The sequence below is a fragment of the Alexandromys fortis genome, unplaced genomic scaffold (genome assembly GCF_014885135.2).
Source record: "Alexandromys fortis isolate MF-2015 unplaced genomic scaffold, M_Fortis_MF-2015_v1.1 scaffold_64, whole genome shotgun sequence".
Lineage (NCBI taxonomy): Eukaryota > Metazoa > Chordata > Mammalia > Rodentia > Cricetidae > Alexandromys > Alexandromys fortis.
The window spans coordinates 6,742,983-6,761,529 of record NW_026067976.1 but is presented as its reverse complement, the minus strand read 5'-3'; the positions used below and the strand labels follow the sequence as shown (position 1 = coordinate 6,761,529).

The window sequence follows — 18,547 nt, the reverse complement described above, 5'->3', positions numbered from 1 at the left end:
CTGGGGGGGAAGGGTGACCCAGAAAAAAACCTCTCTAAGCAAACCAGCCTCAGAGAGAAGACATAGCAGGCAGCAACGCCTTTGTAGTTTGGTTTTAAAGAAAAACTCAGACCCCTTCAGACTTCCCTAAACAGTGAGCAGTGGCATGAGGTAAAACGAAAGGGTCCATCCTAATTCATTTTGGAAAATTAAAAAGCTTCTTTGGATCACACAGCAGCATAGCTGGCCTGTGGTGAGAGCAAATAGGTTCTTCTGGTTGCTAAGAGACCCATCATTTAATCTCCTTCCCCTGATCAACAAGGGGCGCTCAGCAGAATGAAAGAGATGTTGATAAGGCTTTGAAAACAATGCCAAACTCAACATAGAAAAATTCTCACCTTTCAGATAGGAAGCCCCATGGGAAGTAGAGTCTCCCACCCACACCCACCCCTACTCGTTTTCTATACTGCAGCAGGGAAATTAAAACATTACTCTTCTTTCCCTCCTTTTGGCCCTCCATGTCAAACACGGCATACCTCAGGAACCTGATTGTCCACTGGGAGAATAGTGATGTTGAAGCAGATTCCGTGCAAGGTGCCTCCACGCTGGTTCCTGACAGACACTGTGAACTGCACATGTCGAGGGGTGGGACCTATATCTTGCATGGGTGGCATGTAGCCCACTTTCATATGGTTCACAGCGTGCTGGGAAGCAAATGGAGACAGACATAGGCATTGGTTTGCAGAGATCGGAGTCCTTTAGTAACCTAAGTCTGAGACCACTGTGTGAGCATTGATTAGGAGCACAGTAAGTATCAGCATGAATGGAAAGATTCCCAAGATTCTCCTTTGTAAACCACATTGCTGACACATGAGAGGAAAACTGAAGAAGTCAGGCAGTATGTCAAATGATGGAGCCCAACCAACTCTGCAAAAGGCACACAGACTTTCCTCCATCCCTCTGTGCAGTCGCTGTTCTGACACAAACTGTGTAAGCCCGCAGGGCCTCTGCTTCCTTGTTAGTAAAGTTATCAAAACAGTAGCATTTAGCACATTTACAGCTTCGAACTATTAAGAAATCAGACATAATCAGCCCCAAACCACAGATGTCTGATACCAGACCCTCCCTGGGGTCTTCAGAGGAAAGTTGACAAGAGTGAGCAGAGGGGTAGGAAGGATTTAGGAGAGTGGCAAGTACTATGGGATAAGCTGCAACCCTGTAAAATTACATATTGAAGTTCCTTAAAACCTTAGAGTGTGAATTCATCTAGAAATCGAGCCATTTCAGAAGTTTGTAGGAGAAATACTTGAGTAGCAGAGGTCCTCAAGCCAATAGAACTGGTCCCCTTCTAACAGGAAGAGACAGATGGGGGCAGACATGATTGACAGAAAACAAAGCTGAAGATGATGCATTTTCACGCCAAGGGATACCAAAGTCTGCTAAACAAAGCACTAGATGCTCATGAGCCAGGAGGAAGAGCGGCCTGCAGGGCTGAGAAGACCACACCTGCCAATGCCACGATCTCAACACTTCTAGCTTCAGGAAGTACAGGAAAACAGGGCTCTTTTTTGAACTACAAAATGTGTGGTAGTTTCTTATGATAACAAGACAGTAGAAGGATGCGTGACCTACAGCTGGTAGAATGAAAACACAGACATGGGGCTGAAACCAGCGCCCAGCCACTGCCAAAATGATGATGCCAAAGGCCGTGCGGATTTATAACAAGGTTTGTCATTACATTCGGTTTAGCAAAAGCCTTCCAAGCAGATATCACATGTTTATCAGAAGGGTTCACGCACAAGGCACTGTGGCAGAAGAGACTGGCTAGCATCTCAGTCCCAACACTGGGCAAGCCACACCTTCTCAGCAGCTACATTGCATATTGTGTTGGCCAACATTTTCACAAATTCTCATACCTGGGTAAATGACCGGAGCGCCAGGGCTGTAGGGTTTTTGGTTAGCTTTGGTATGCTGTCCACCATGAATAACTTCCCGGCGTCCAAGTGTCTAAGAGAAATACAGACCACATCAGTTATTTTCCAGCTAAGAAAAATTAGATCAAATCACCCTTTGTTGGGGCACAAAGGTCCTTGCACCCACAGACCACCAGGGAAACCAGGAATGTTAAGCATGTAGCACTGTCCTCTCAAAGAAAAGGACGGATAACCTATTTTTCCATCCATAAGGCTGGAACTCGTAGGTGCTTAACAGCCTAGTGATCTGTGTTATCGGCAGGGCCAGGCCATAACAAGTTCATACAACCAGGACCAGACATGGCTAACAGTCCAAATGATCTCTGTGCTGTCTGCGTGACCAGGACCATCCCTAGGCCCTTTAGCTGATGTAGGCAGCCTATCTCCAGACTTCATCTTCTTGGAAGAGACAACATGAGTTCTGATGTAACTATGCATCTTTGTGCTCCAGGGATTGTATTACACCAGAAAACTTTCCCCCAAATTGAACCGTGCTTAAATATGCTGGCAGAAAACCACTCGGCACAGACTCTCCAGAAGTTTGATCTAGACTGACTAAGTTGTTCTCACCTCTTCATGGTTTATTTTCCTGACTTCCATGACACTTACAGGGACCACTACATCACAACCAGCTTTTTAAAAACACCTCATTGTGGGGCAAAAGCAGATGCTCTATCTTTTTAGACTCTTTATGTTGGAGGCTTGTAACCTGAAGTCCAGCATCTCCTATGCCACCCTCAGCATGAGTAAACAAAGGTTTTTTTTTTGCTGTGTCATGATGAAAATGAATCATTTGTCTCACTGGTCATGAGAAAACCTAAGGGATAACCTAAGGGATAGTTATGCTACTGTTTTGAATTGATATTATAAAATATGAATACCAAGTAATCTGCCGTATCTAAAAATAATACTTTGCAGACTTCAATAAACATTAAAAAAAATAAGAATTCACCTTAGAGAAATGGGATTTTGAATGTTTTGCTTAAGTCTCACTGTGCTGAAAAGTACAAGCTGCATGACAGTCACTAGCTGTCACTCAGTGAAGGTCAGGACAAATTTGTGATAAAAGTGAATTGGATGTAAGTTCAAGTCTGACCAATGGAGAGCTGAGTCACACTGCCACACAGTGACACGCTTAGAACCAGTGCAACAGACAGTAGCTTTACAAAGGCACCTGTGGGTGAAGAAGAAACACGGAGGACGTGTTACTGTGTAGACGAGCTTCCCATCCTGTGATTCTGTATCTAGGAAATGTAGGTGCTTTTTAGTGATGTAGGCCACCTCCGTTTCCTTGACAACCAAATGCCGGGAAATGCCAGGAGCTTCTTTTGGAAGCTGGTCAGCTACTGGAGAGATATGGATCGTCACGACCTGGAGTAAAAATGCGCTGCTCTATTAAACTGAAACACAAGAAAACACCAAAGAGAATGCCCCAGGATTGCCTAGAAATAGCTAAGATGACTGCTCCGAACTGACAATCTACTTCTGTCAAACGACTTAGGAACTACTAAGGTTTTGCTCATCTGATTTTATGTTTTAAATATATAATCATCGAGACAGATATGATGGCACATGCCTTTAATCCCAACACTCCAGAGGCGGAGGTGGAGTGTATATATGTGTGTGTGTGTGTGTGTGTGTGTGTGTGTGTGTGTGTGTGTGTGTGTATTCATCACACCTCTAGCCTATTCACTGGGAATCTCAGGAAATGAGCATACAGAACACCAAGTCCAGTCCCAATTTTATTTTTCTACCTCCTCTCTAGTAATAGCCCGTGTGTCTTTCCTCCCTCACCCATCATTAATCCTGGACACCTTCCTGTCTGTCACTCCTGCTTTCTCCTTTCTCATTCCCATCCGACCTATTGCCAAGTTTCTACTGACAAATTTTCTGTATCACTCTTGTAATTTTTTCCTAATGTGGTTGCAGCAGCCCTAACGCCACTTGCTATTCTAGACTTTTTGTTAACTTGCACTAACTTTAAAAACCACGAATCAAATTAGTTAGTGCACCTCCCCCCAAACCTTAAAGCGACCACCCAGGAAGTATGATTATTCAAGCTCCTTAGCATGACATTCCAGAGCTTTCAGAGTTCACACATACTACAATTTTCAACTTTATTTTTTATTTCCTTTCAACGTAACGCAACACTCTAGAGACACGTTCCTTCCCCTCCCTCAGATTAGGATCATATTGTTTCTTCACTCTGATGCTTCTCTCTTGCTGCCTCTGAAAATCTGATTACTTTTACTCTTGCAGGATATTCTAGATTCCCCTTCCAGTTCCTGAATTGGAACTGTTTCTGAACTCGGCTTCTTCCTTGTAGTTCCATTGAGTGACTCATCTTGGAAGTCGACAGTGTAACAGTACTGAGATGATTAGGCCAGGAGGGTTCTGCCCCCACAAGGAGATTGGGTCCCTATAAGACCACATGAACAGGAAAGTTTGTCCTTCTATCGTGTCCTGCCTTTTGAGGGCCTAGAGTTTGTCCTCTTACGAGTACAAGACAACAAGGTGCCACCTTAAGAACAAAGAATGACCCTCACCAGAAAAAGAAACTTCTGCTACCTTGACCCTGGAATTTCCAGTCTTCCAACAGTAAGAAATGTTTCTGTAATCTATTAATTATTCTGTTATTTTATTAGAGTCTTTAAAAAACTAAAACCAGTTATCAAAATAAAAGATATAAAGACAATCATATTTCTAGTCCCCTAAATCTGTGTCATGGTTTTTATCCCGCTTACGGTATTTTTCTAATCTGCAAAGTTCAGAAATTCTCTATGGGCTCTCGCAGCTATGGTGTGGATCAGCGAGTCTCTCCTTAATTGAAAAACTGGATTTAATAAGGAAACAATAGTTATTGTGCCTTCAAAGAGACCATTTTCCATGCTAATTTATTCTCCAATGTGTTCTTTATGAAAGAAGAATGAGAGAGCATGCTTCTTATCCCCTGTAGTAATTCTTGGTGGGCACATTTTTCAACATGCTTTATGATTGCCTAAGTTGATGTGTCTTTACATATTTATGCATGCTCAAACAATTAGTGTGTGTATCTGTGGGCAAGAGAAATTCCATTTTAGCAAACTCCACAGAGAAATAAAAGCATTCTCATTGTGCTGGAATCTGTTCATAACAAAGATATTATTAAGAGCCATTCCCAGGCAGAGTGGGAACCCATTTTCAAACCAGTCACCAGCCTCCAGACTCCAGCTTCCCTCAAGCCCTCCGATGTCCCCGTGGCTGCAAGCACACACGGACCGACAAGGAATCAGAATAACAAGTAGAAGGTCGGAATGCAAGATGCCTGGGTCAGACCCTGACCTCGGATTCAAGCTCTGTAGTTACTTTCTTGTGGCCTGGGTTATTGCTCCTTCATGTGCCCTGAGCTCTGACGCTAGCCTGCTCTTTATTTTTCACGTTGATTTCTCAGTACCAAGAATTACTTCCATCGTTAGGACTGGCCGCTATTAACTACAGCAGTTTTGCGTGAGTTTTTAGGAAAACACACTAAACGTTTGTTGAACAAGATAGCTTCTAAGCGCTGATGGCAGAGACAAGTGGAGATGCTGGGGAAAGAGGTGGAGTGAACCTACAATCTGAGCTAGAGAAAGTCATCACTTGGGATCTGCAGGATACAGGCTGCAGGAGTTCCACTGCCCACTGTGGATCTGTGAATATCCCAGTCTCTTAAATAAAAGGCTGGTGTATTTGCATAGCGCCTACACGTATCCCTTTGTATAGTTCAAATTATATTCACATTACTTGCAATAGATCAGATAATGCAAATATAATGTAAATAGTAGTGGTCCATATGGCTTAGGGAGAAACAAGTCAAATAGTATGTGAGGAACATAGGCAACTTAAAAAATACTATTTTTCACCAGATTGCTGAATCAGTGGATGGGAAACCTACCGATAGACAGAGGGGGTGGCTAAGCTTAAGAGCCAGACAAACCAACAAAACGCTACATAAAGACAGGGCAACTCTGTAGCTTTCTTACTCTGTCTCTCTTCCCTAGTCCATAAATAGAAGAACACAGAAGCAGGGAAATGTGCTATTGTGGCTTTCTTCAAAAAAAACAAACAAAAACATCTTGGAGCTGGATGGATAGCTCAGTGGTTAACAGCTCTTGCAGAGGACCTAGGCCCGGTTCTCAGCAGCATCTACAGGGCAGCTCACAACTGTATGCATCTCCAGATCTAGGAGATCTGACACCTTCTTCTGTCTGGACTCCACAAGTACCCAAACGTATGTACACATATTTGTGTGTGTGTCACAAATTTATTTGTATCACACACAAATAAATAAAAATAAATCATAATAAATGAACCCATCTATTATATGGGATAAATTTATAACCAGATATTTAGAATTTAGACTGATTTACTTGCCCAGACTTAGAAATAATTGTTTCAAGAGTTTTGATTAACCTGGTCCGTATTATAATATGTATTTTTCTTCTTGTGTATGAAGAACATGATTTCTAAAAAGCTTAATAAGAAAAAAAGAAAGAATCCTTGAAATCTCAATGTCCGAAAAGACATAGAGCCTTCTAAACATGGTACGATGTTCTAGCAACAGCTTGAGCAGATGCACAGAACCCTTAGACACATATTCTGCTGACAGTTCCCATTCTGAGCTAGCACAATCGCCTGTAAAGGCTCAGCCCAGGAGGACAGGTGAACTACATTGATGAAATGAGGGTGATCACATAAAAGAGCAGATGAATTCAGAGTTCTTTCTACACTTCCTTGCCCATCCTATTCTGAAGACAACACTGAGTTCTTCAGGTTTCAAGCCCTGTGGCATCCTTCTTTCAGATCTCCCATTCAGTATGCCCATGTCAGCAAACATGTACAACCATTACAAGAGGACACACACTTTCTGTATTCTTTCTTGAATAGACTCACAATTTGCTTGCATCCATGCTAATGTTACCTTTGAAGGTAGCAGGTATAATAGCATACAAAATCCATAATCACTTCACTTCAGTTGCTTCTTTTGAAGTTTAACCCTGACTCCCCAGACTTTTACAGTTGTCCATATGCTACATTGATCCCATCTTCTGTGATTTCTATGTGATAATGTTTGCTTCATCTTATTTCTGCTTACTGTGGACTTAAATTATCCCCTCTAACACTAGTCAGATCTGAGATCTTACAAACAACAAATAAAATCCACTGTATTTACCAGGTATCTGAAAGCTCAGCGTTTTCTAGGTAATATGTCACAGTTACCTTAATAAATCTGTTAGGAAATGCCTATCACTTGCTTGAAAGAGAAGCAAAGAGGGATGGAGGTTGATTAGCTAGTGTTGAAAACAGGAGGCAATTCAGAGAAGTTTCCCCCTCGACTCTGCAATTTAAACACTATCTTTAAAAACTGTCTTCTTGGGTGTTGAGGAGTGAGCAGATTTGTGAGGTTGTCTATGCATGTACTAGCTAAGTAACCTTAGAAACAGTATCCATGCAGAAACTTGCAAAGTGCTTTAGAAAAGTGTGGGCATAATACTAGGAGGGGGAGGCATACTTATTTTTGCCCAATCCATTGCTTCTCAGACTTTGAATCTCAAAACCTGATTTCATATATTTTTTAAATAAGACCTCTTAGAGCTAATATACATTAGGAGCATACAACTTTGGGAAGATGCTCTGAAACAGTCTCTCACCTGTGGCCCTGAGAGATTCGGAGGTTCATGGCTGTCCCACAAGACAAATTCAAAAGAATCTCCAAAGATTTCTCCACCAAAGTGACGATAGTAAATGATTCCACTGAACAGGTCTCTCTGAAGGAAGCCAGGGACAGGATACCCTAATGGAACCACAAAAGACCACACAGTTTTAGGTGTTGCAGCCCAGTGAAACTGAATGCATCTTCTCTGCTAGTGTGTTGTATATAGCCAAGGATTTGCATTAAATACTTTTAACAAAATGTAGAGCAAGGGATTAAAATTGCCCTATCTCAATGTGGAGATTAACAATGGAAAAACTTTTATGTCAAAGACACTGAAAAAAGCCTCCTTATTTGATCCACATTCAAATTCCTGACACTGAAACGGAAGCAAATATATTAACAAAACTATTCGAGTAACACCTAGGATGAACCAGATCTCTCCCATCCCACTTATTTATTTTTTTGCCTTTCTTGGCTGACTAAACTTCTAATAGTGTGATGGTTATCTTGAGGCTTAGCACCAGAACTCTCTAGATTTACAGCCTTAAGTAATAGGTTGACTTAATGTGAGTGTTAAATTTCTGCTGCATAAGATGGGAAAATATTCTCCTTCATAAATGTGGTGTCTAATCTTACACAAATTTTACCACAATGCAAAGTTCTTTAATCAATTGCATTCAAATTATGTTACTTCTCTAGAACTTACCTACCAGTCCTGGCCCTGGCTTCTTCATGATCTCCCCAGCCTGTGGGAACCTTGTGATGTTAAAGTAGATGTAGTCATCACTGGAGTCCACGTCTGAAGCTCTCAGCATGGACCCTTGGATCAAGACGGTCTGCCCCTCTTCTAGTTCAATAACAACATTGGTTATGAGGAATGGGGGACTGTCATCTTTAGGCAAGATGTTGATAGGAAACTTGTGATGGCTGCTGTGTTGGCCATCAAATATCCTGAAAGCCACGAAGTCTTTGGTAGAGTCACTGTCATCATGATGATAGCGAACGACTCCAGCCTGAAGGTCGGCCACAGTGAAGAGAAATCCTTTCCCCTCTGAGGAAGAGAGCAGATGTGGTACTGAGTGATCAAGGGATGGAGCAGAGGCAATGGCTGAGGGAGGATGATGACAGGACAGTAGGCTGCGGGAAGCGGTGGCAAGACAGGTGCCCCAAACCGTCGTAAACTAGAAATGTCCTAAGTCAAACACATGCAGAGTAGTCTCTATGCCATCGTCAAAATGTAAAAACAAAACCAAAAACATAGCCAAAAAAAGTCCAGGACAGTCTGTAATGTTGTAAAAGGGGAGCAGGCTGCTTTTCATTCTGCCCAGCTCCTGGCCGCGGGCTGGCTTTACCCAAAATAATTACACGGAAACTGTATTCATTTAAACACTGCCTGGCCCATTATATCTAGCCTCTTCTTGGCTAACTCTCACATATTAATTAACCCATTTCTAATAATCTGTATATCACCATGTGACTGTGGCTTACCGGGATGAGTCTAACCTACATCCGTCTCAGAGAGGAAAGCCATGGCATCTGCCTGACTCTGCTTCTTCCTCCCAGCATTCTGTTCAGTCTACTCCACCTATCTAAGCTGCTGTCCTATCAAAAGGCCAAGGCAGTCTCTTTATTTAGCCAATGAAAGAAACACATAGAAAGAAGACCCTCCTATGTCACTGTAGACTGTGCATGTTAGTGAGCAGAAGTCAAGGACAGTCTGTTGACCCTGCAGCTTAGTGAGAGAAAGTCAAGGACAGTCTGTAGACTGTGCAGCTTAGTGAGCAATAGGATGCTGCATCTGGTGTTGAGCATTGCTTCTCCTGTGTGGACTTGGGACAAGTATTTGAGACTCTGTGTAACTGTAAAAATAATATTAGAGTTAATTTTAGGAGTCAACTAAAAGATAGACAGTTATGGACCTAAGATAAAAATGCAGTGGAAGGATGAGCACTCTGTCCATCTGTCCATCCATCCATCCATCCATCCATCCATCCATCCATCCATATGTCTATCATCTACCTATCTACCCCCACCCCTGTCATCTCCCTACCCTCAGATTTTGGGCCTTTGGACCTTACATGCACATCTCTCTGAGAGTCACCCACCTTGTTTCTTCTAAGGGTTTTAACCTTGGACTGGACCAAGAATTATTTCAACACTACCCTAGTTCTCAAGCCTTGGCCTAGAACTGAATTACTCTATTGACTTCTCTGGACATAAAGGATAGTTCTCTCCATCATGAAGTTTCTCAGTCTACACACACACACACACACACACACACACACACACACACACATCCCCATAATATCTCCCCTTATATAATTGTGTGCATCCTATTGGTTTCATTCCTCTGGCAAATCCTGCCAGATATAAGTAGATACAAATAAATATGCATGCAGATGTGCCATGCAAGTGGAGAGGACTGAAACAGCAGTAGGCCTCTGGCAAATATCGGTTAGCTCTCGGGTCATTGTCACGACATGGCAGCAGCACCCAGGGGAGCAATCTTTCCAGCCAGCGTCATATTATTAGAAATGTAACTTCTTGACCTCTGCCCTGAGCCTACTTAAGAAATTCTGGGGATGGGAATCAATAGCCTATGTTTTTCTAAAGTCCCTATCCCGAGGGTGGGTGCAGGCAAAAGTTTGAGAACCAGAGCTATAGCCTGATTCAAGGCTGTAGTTACTCACTTCCTAGTTTTCAAAATCGCAGATTGTTTGTTTCTAAAATGGGAACAATAACAGCATCTTATTTTCTAGAGGTGAGGAGAGGAAAATGAACGAAAGTATATCGAATGGTTGGCCCAGTATCTGACAGAGAGGGAAGGGTTAATCAACGTTAGTAGAACTTTCTCCCCTCTATGATTCCAGAACCCACTGCATCATGGGTTACCATCTCAATTTCCACTTATGCAGTATTAATAAACAGAGTTTCATTTCCTGCACAGACTACTACAAAAGACACGCAAGTCATTGCCCTGGGCTTCTGGAAAACGTGTATAGGATTGCAAACTTAGATGACTGACTTCTTCTTTGTCCCTTCTATCTTTTCCTGGCTCAAAGCCATGAAGAAAATAACACTGGTTATGAAGATGCCGCAATGGCATGGTTTCTGACTGACCCCTGGTCCTGACTGCCACTCAGCTGGAATTAGGCAGAACTAACTGTAATCTGTTTCTTTTCAATTCTGAGTTTCCCAATTACAAACAATGATAAATGAAAATTCTCTCTTTTCGTTATCATTAAGCAAAGTAAGAGGATAATTGGATTAAATCCTCTTAGCGAATTATAAGAACCAGACTTAAACTGTGGTATGAGCACCGCTTTTAAAAGGGCTATTACCATCTTATCTACCATCCTCATCATTACAGACTCATGCCTTTGACACTGTGGGAACTAATAACAACATAATAGCATCGTTATTATTGAAGCATTTTTAAAAGCTTCTTTTCCTGTTTGACAATATATTTCTCTGTATCAGAGAAATGAGAGAGAAATAGTTTGCTCTCCAACTGGGGACACCTATTGAGCAATTGAGCAAACCTGAAGCTTGAGTAATGACCAAGCAGAAGGCATAGTTCATAATGGATGTGAGCATCCCCCAGAGTTGAGATTCAATATCTCCACATCATCTGACTGTAATGATTTCTGTTTGGAAGACATCCAAGAAGTGATACACATCTGTTAAATATGATGTGCATGCATACATGCATGCATGTGTGTGTGCGTGCGTGTGTGTGTGTGTGTGTGTGTGTTCACAGGGATAAGCATCCACATATATATGTGACTGTGAGAGGAAGTTCACATGCCAGAGGTCATCCTCAACTCTCCTTCCTCAGGGGCCCTATGCTTTTTTTTATTTTTAAGATTTTTTAAATGCTATGCATACATGTATTTTGCTTGCATATATGTTTATCGACCACATCCATGTCTGGTGCCTATGGAAGCCCAAAGAGGGAGTCTAGAAGCCCCTGGAGCTGAACAATGGCTGTGAGCTGCCAGGTGCATGTTTATAATTATACTCAGGCCTTCTGGAAGAACAGTCAGCGCTAGTAACAAACTGAGCCACCTGTCTAACCGCTTTCATCTTGTTTTGTAGCTATTGTTTTTAAATGTTTATATCTTTACTTATTTTTATTATATGAATGTTTTTGCCTGCATAGATGTCTGTTCACCACATGTGTGCCTTGTCACTGTGAAGGTCAAAACAAAGCATCTGATCCCCTGGAAACAGGAGCTACCGGCAGCTGTGAGCTACCATGTAAATACTGGGAATCAAACCTGGGTTCCCAAGAGTAGTTAGTGCTCTTACCCACTGAGTCATCTTTCTAGCTCCTTCTATTGATTGATTGATTGATTTGTTGGTTGATTGACTGAGGAGGATCTGCCACTGAGATCTGGAGTGCCTGGATTTGGCTAGGCTGGTTGACTAGGAAGCCCCAGGGCTGGGATTAAAAGCCTGCGTCACCTCACAGGCTTTTATCAGCTCTGAGGACTGAGCCCAGTTGTTCACACTTGTGCAGGAAGCACATCACCAACGGAGTTATCTCCCTAGCCCCGTGATGTGATTTGCTTTGGAAGAAAACAGTGCCTGGATTCAACAGTGGGTTGAACAGGTAAATCATTGACCTCTTACTGTAAGCCGTCCATGCTGCAGGCCACCAATGGTGACCAACTGCACAGCACCAATGTCATCGTTGTCAACAATCTGAAACTGCTCCCAAGTGATGGCCCGAGACTGCCCCTCGAGGAGATTCAGACCTACAAGAAAAGACAGAAACATGTCCTCCAACATATCTGCTTAAGGTTAAGAAGATTTCATTCATAAATCTATCTCAAAGTTGTATCTTCAAACGCTCTTCACAAAACTTGAATACAGCTTGTGAGCTCTACTTTCAGTCTGACAGTTGATTCCTTAAGAACCACGACGATTCCAGAAACTAACAGCTGAAGGAAGAAGGCAGAAGATAAGCTCACAGAGGTCCCTGATTTAAATGACTCCACAGGGAACTTATTAGAGATTACACCAATGTGATTTAAAAAGACAAGAGTTAGAAGGGGTTTTACATATGACTTATGAGAACATATATACCCTGTGGGGTGGGGAATCCACAGTACTTCAATATCCTTATATAGAGCTACTGTATCTGGCAACGTTTAAGAATGTTAGCTGTAGAGCACTTGGTGTTATGCGAAATAGGACATACATTAGTATAAACTCTAATTAGACATGGATTTATGCAACTAAAGGGACGAAATAAAATCTCCACTCAGACTCGGTACACCAGAGGAAGTCGGTAGAGTCTCAATTACTGTTAATAGGGAAAACACGGACTCTGGATGAAGGCCTGCGTCACCATCAGACATTCTTATCTCTCGGTAGAATTGGGAATTGACAGATAGCTCACTTTTTGCTCATCCACCTCAAACTCTTCTCGGATGCACTGCTGCGTCTTCATGGAGACACCAGAACAATAGAGTGATCTATATATCACTGAAAAATTGTGACCAGCTCAGCCATATTGCCTGCTGTAGCTTGGACTGTGAAATGTACCCAAAAGGCCCACATCTTACTGGCATGGTCTGGTCTCCGGGGTGGCGGTAATGAGTCAGGTGACAGTGCCCTTAGGAGACCTGGGGGCAGATCTTAAGTCACTGCGAGCTCGCCCTTGAAGGTCACTGGGGAATTCAGCCCCTTCCCCACCCTGTCTTTTTGCTTCCTGGCAATGAGGTGAGCAGCTTCGCTTCCCCACAAGCTCCTGTCAAGATGTGCCAGCTCATCCCAGCCCCAAAGCAATGGGGACAACTAATCGTGGACTGGATTTCTAGATCTGTGCTCACCTGTCCTCTTTATAAGCTATTGTCTTAATATTTGTCACAGAGAGAGAAGACTAACGCCCTCCCTTTCTTTTCAGGATAAGATGTACCTCAAAGTCTGTTTCCTGGGGAAATTGGACTAAAGTAGCTATGACTGTAAGAAAAGAAAAAGTATAAAAGAATGGAAGAAGTGTGAAGAGGAAGGAAAGGGAGGAAGAGAGAAAGGGGGCCTAAAAAGGGGGGGGGAGCTAGGGAGAGAGGGAGGATGGCGAAAAGAGAAAGACAGGCATATACAAATGAGCTCCCTGGTTCGGACGTAGGGTTTTGAAGTTTCATGTGCACACACAGCACAGCACATGCATGGCATCATGGGATACATCAGAGGAGCATCCAAGAAAGCCAAAAGCCAACTGACACATCAAAATGCTAACAGTAATAATGTCCATATTATATATAGTGGGGAAATGCAGCTATCTTTCTACTTAATAATATATCTTCTAACTTTTCAATAATAGCAGATATCACGTTTATAATAAGTAAAAATTCATTTTCAAAAGGATTGTAATATCTCCAGCAACCAGACCCAGACCTGGGCTCCCTTGATGCATGTGAGCATCATCTCCTCGCTAAAACACAGTAACCTACACAAAAGCAACATTGCTACTCAACTTTGGTTGACCAATGCCTTCGTTCTCTTATTACCCCTGAACAGCCACAATTATACGCCTAAGCTGAGAACTGAAATCAGACACGGATATATCCCTCTTAACATGACCTACTGCACCGCGTGCAAGTATGCTGTGAACGTCATTGATGGTGTTAGCGAGAAAGGAAAAGCCGTCTGCATTCCGCATTTGCATCTGATCTAAATATATAAATTGCATTCAGTCTACTTGGACTTGAGTGGCAGCGTAAAGGCCTTTTTTTTTAAAGCTGCTTAAGCTCTTATTTACTTATTTTGGTTTCCATGCAACCCAACAAAAAACAGGACCAGGGAATGGGTTCCTGGCTGCTCCTGGCTCCCACTCCCCTGCAAACTCTGAGCCAGAGGCCTCTTCTCTCTCGGCTCTGCTCTCAGTCAATATCACAAGCAGCCGCTCTCTTACTGACTTCTGTTGGAATGGGGACACTTTTATGGTGTCTCTCGCAAAGAAGGAAGGTAGCCGGAGGACTCAGGGATGCTGGATTTCAATTTCTCACCAGCTACTGGGAAAAAGCAGAACAGGGATAACTGCCTGCTCTTCTTGGTCTGTCTGGGTTTCCACTGCCTCGTGGATGAAGTGGAATAAAAGCATTTTTCTTGACCCGTGCACTTCCTTGTGCTTCCCTCAGGACCACACCCGCACCTGTATTCCAGGACACCCGGGGTGCATTCGTGTCCGCTGTTCTGATGGAGATGTGGACCGTGATGGGGGCGCTCCTCTCAAAGAAGAAGTCGTACACCTCCACCTCCAGCTGGAAACAAACAGGTGCACATGAGCTGCGCACAGACAATTCGGGCTTAAAGCCCCATCAGTTCTGGGCTAAACACACGCACACACACACACACACACACACACACACACACACACACACACACGAGGCAAAAATGGATCCAGATTTGGTGTTGTTGTTCTCTAGTGTTTTAAATTTAACCTTATTTTTAAAATTAATTTTATAACCAATTGAAAAAATCATATCATATAAATACCCTTTTAAATAAACATAATTTGACCAAGTTGCACAACTACCTCTGAGAGAACTGCTTCTCCATTGCACCAAAGGTCCTCATGCCTGTTACTGTTCCCCTCCTTACCACTCAGCCTGCCCAAGCACCAATATCTCTTTTATGTCCCTATAAAATGGCTCTTTCTAGAAATGTCACTTAAATACAATCCATTGTGGGGCTGTTATGAACCACTTCACTATTATATTATATTATATTATATTATATTATATTATATTATAGAAAGTAACTTATTTTTGTTATTGTCTTTAATTTTTGTTTTTAATTATTTAGTTGATCCCAATTGTGATGTGCACAGAGCCCAGAGGAGGGTGTTTTGTGTCATACTCATATTCCCTTGGGACAGGGTGTCTTACTGAACCTGGAGCTAGGCAAACAGCCAGCAATCTCCTGTCTCCACCATTTCCATGGCCCTCAGGACTATAACTCCATTACACACTTCTGATTTCTCTGGACAACTGAGAGCTATGGCCACATGAAGACCACCTGGATTTCAACATGGCAGCCATGGGCTGGGACCAAGCCTGCTGCTCACCAAGATAAAATACCTTTCTTCAATCTGTCAGGCCGGTGTCTCTTCAGCCAGCCCTGTGACTTGCAAAATCAAGTCTCCTCTGTGACACTGAGTGTAACAGCAGGCGCAGGAGTTAATGGAAGCAGGCTTTCAAATACATATTTGAAATCCACCAGGTTGGATGCCTCCCCTCCCTTCCGTCTTACCTTGTAATGTCTCCTCTCAGGGTAACTGCTGTTTGGTGGCTGATAGGCAACCTGCATGTCACTTAGATCCTTCCAGGTGAACGAAGAGATGGCTCTGGTATGGTCCAGCAGGTGGGTTACATAGCCCTGGGGTGGGGCCTTAGTGATGTTGAACACCAGCAAGGGTTTGGGGGTCTCATCTTCCTCACAGTCCAGAACTGAGGTCGTCAGGGGGGTCAGAATGAATTGGTCCACCTCCAGAACAAACATGGCCATGAAAGCAGCCCTGGGGGCCTGGTTAGGAATGCCCACTCTAATGTTGACAGGCAGCCACGCACTCTCTGACTTTTGAAGGAGAGAAAAACAAAAAGGAGGGAATGCCATGAGTGAAGCTGCAATGTACACAGTTAAGGTCACGTGACACAATGAAGCTGCAGCCCAGAGGATGGCCCAGCTGTGACCCCCAGCTACATGTAGAATCACCTGATGCCCACCGGAATGTTTACTTAATTCTTCCAAGGAGGAAACTAGAAAACTAGCAATGAGAGCCTCCTGGTAACTCCAGTGTGAGCAAAAGATTTGGGATGGAGCGCCTGTTTTAGTATCAGAAAAATCTCTGTGTGTGATTGATTGTGTTTGTGTGTGTGCGCATGCACATTTGTGTGCGCGTGTGCATGCGTGTATGTGTGTGTATGTGCATGTGTGCATGTGTGTGTGCGCATGTGTGCCTGAGCACATGTATCACATTCATTCAGGAGCCCATGGAGGACAGTGAGGGTACCTGGCACTGGAGATACAGTTGTTGTGAGCCACAATGAGGGCACAAGAACATAGGGTGTTCTTCACTGCCGAGTTCTCTGCCTAGACCTGTGCTTGCACCTTCAGTACTTGTTATTTGTATGTTAGAGCAGTTCCACAATTCCTACATCCCATGTTCCTCTCTCCTATTAATGGAAACTCGAGACTCCTACGCATGAAATGAAACCATAGAAGTAAAGCAGCAGGCAGTGTCTGGCACAGACACCAGTAACTGAAACCATGGAAGTAAAGCAGCAGGCAGTGTCTGGCACAGACACCAGTAACCTCCTCAGGCCGTGTGGTTTCAAAGAAGGCAGAGAGAGGCGAGGGGAGAAGGGTCTCTGTCTTCATCCCTGGGTACCTGTGCAATTGGAGGGGATTGTCCAGTTGCCTAACAGGACAAGGGAACTGCGAGTGACCACCAAAGCCAGAAAGGCGTCCTTCCCAAATGAGAGACCCATGTGAGAGATCTTCTACCCTCAGAAAAGGGCACCATGACACTGAGGTCTCAGTGAGGGGTATGGGAAGGACGCGCCTGAGCTTTGCTGTCATGGGACTGATGTGACCAACTGCTGAGAGAAGCAGGCTCGGTGATCGACACCAAAAGCATTTTACACACCAGAACTCTGGATACTGGGCCTGCCGTAAGGAGAGAATGTTCAGACAAGTTTTCCTTCAGTCTGAAAACTGAAAGACTGACAGATGACATCCTGCATCAGTCTCAAATGGAGCTCATAATAAATAAATAAACAAACAAATAAATAAGAGACATCAGATTTCAAAAGTAAGAAAGGCACTATATTCAAAATGTATGTGAGTCTGTTGAACACTCTCTGGAACACTCTCGCTCACTATAGAAAACAAAAGCATCAAGAAAGATAGGGAAGACTTATCTGGGGGAAAGGATGCTGAGCTGATTCCCCAGCCAAGTCCCCCAAACCCATGAAGGCTGAGGCAGGGATAATACCACACCCCTTGCCTCGGGCATCAGGAGAGAATGTTCCTCGTAGAGCCTTACACTGTACAGGCAAGGCAAGCAGAGAGCTGTGTCAAGGCCCACCCCTTAGGAAGTTAGATTTCCAGAAGCAGAATAATGGTGGATAAGTCTCATTTAATGCTTGGGAGTCCAGAATCATTTCCATTTATAAGTGGGAAGATAGAGAGACTTAAGAGTTAGAGATCTTGTTTAGATTCAACCTGTCCTTGTGTATGTCAGCAAGTGACACGTGAGTGTTCCCATGCCACGTGGGACAGAGGACTGGCTCTGGAGTCATCCTAGATCCTGATCTATGGGGACCATCCTTCAGAAGTCAGAAATCTAGTGCCATTAACCTAGAGAAATAAATCATATTCTACTGACTGCAGAAAGCATTGCCAGGGGTAGCTCAAGCTACGGAGGAATGAACCCTCCCTTCTGGGACAGAGGGAGAGGCTCTGTGATGGAGTTTTCCAGAGAAATTGGGAAATTTCCCCGAGATAACAAAGCAACTTGAAATATCTGGCAAGCTCAAAGAGCATGAAATCATTTTCTATTAGTTCCTGAGCAGGTTAAGATCTGCCTCTGTGGTACCCTCTCTCAATCCCCCAGTCCAACCACCAGCCAAAGGTCCAGAAACCGGCCAGCAACATTGGGAAGAGGAGGTTCTCAAAAGAGAAGCAGAGGAGTCAGCTCCCTTTTCCTACGGCTGAATGATGAGAAGCAACATTCTGGAATGCCACAGGGACTTTAGCTGCCCATGGCACGGTGGTGGAAAATAACCGGAAAGATAAATCCTGGTTTTAAAGGGCTAGGACTCAACACTGAGGCCAATTAAATTTAGAGCTAAAATCTAAATAAATGCATTCTTCCTCCATTTTTCTCCCACCTGGAACCAGTTGTAGA

At 43.4% G+C, this 18,547-nt stretch overlaps 1 protein-coding gene across 6 annotated transcripts in view; it reads right to left on the bottom strand.

Annotated features, from left to right (window-relative positions):
* Positions 1 to 18,547, bottom strand: part of Frem1 (FRAS1 related extracellular matrix 1) — a 153,545-nt gene that overhangs the window by 92,795 nt on the left and 42,203 nt on the right. For 5 of the 6 annotated variants that reach the window (XR_007594476.1, XR_007594477.1, XM_050157418.1 and 2 more), the window contains exons 6-13: positions 15,889 to 16,212; positions 14,789 to 14,897; positions 12,255 to 12,386; positions 8,333 to 8,677; positions 7,622 to 7,764; positions 3,127 to 3,323; positions 1,896 to 1,986; positions 516 to 683 (exon numbers count right to left, since the gene is read on the bottom strand). Coding sequence is in view for 4 of the 6 variants with exons in the window: in XM_050157418.1 (XP_050013375.1) it covers positions 516 to 683; positions 1,896 to 1,986; positions 3,127 to 3,323; positions 7,622 to 7,764; positions 8,333 to 8,677; positions 12,255 to 12,386; positions 14,789 to 14,897; positions 15,889 to 16,212 (1,509 nt within the window). In the remaining 2 variants the exon portion in view is untranslated. The remainder of the gene's footprint in view (positions 1 to 515; positions 684 to 1,895; positions 1,987 to 3,126; positions 3,324 to 7,621; positions 7,765 to 8,332; positions 8,678 to 12,254; positions 12,387 to 14,788; positions 14,898 to 15,888; positions 16,213 to 18,547) is intronic. The other variant, XM_050157417.1, reaches the window with a different exon arrangement.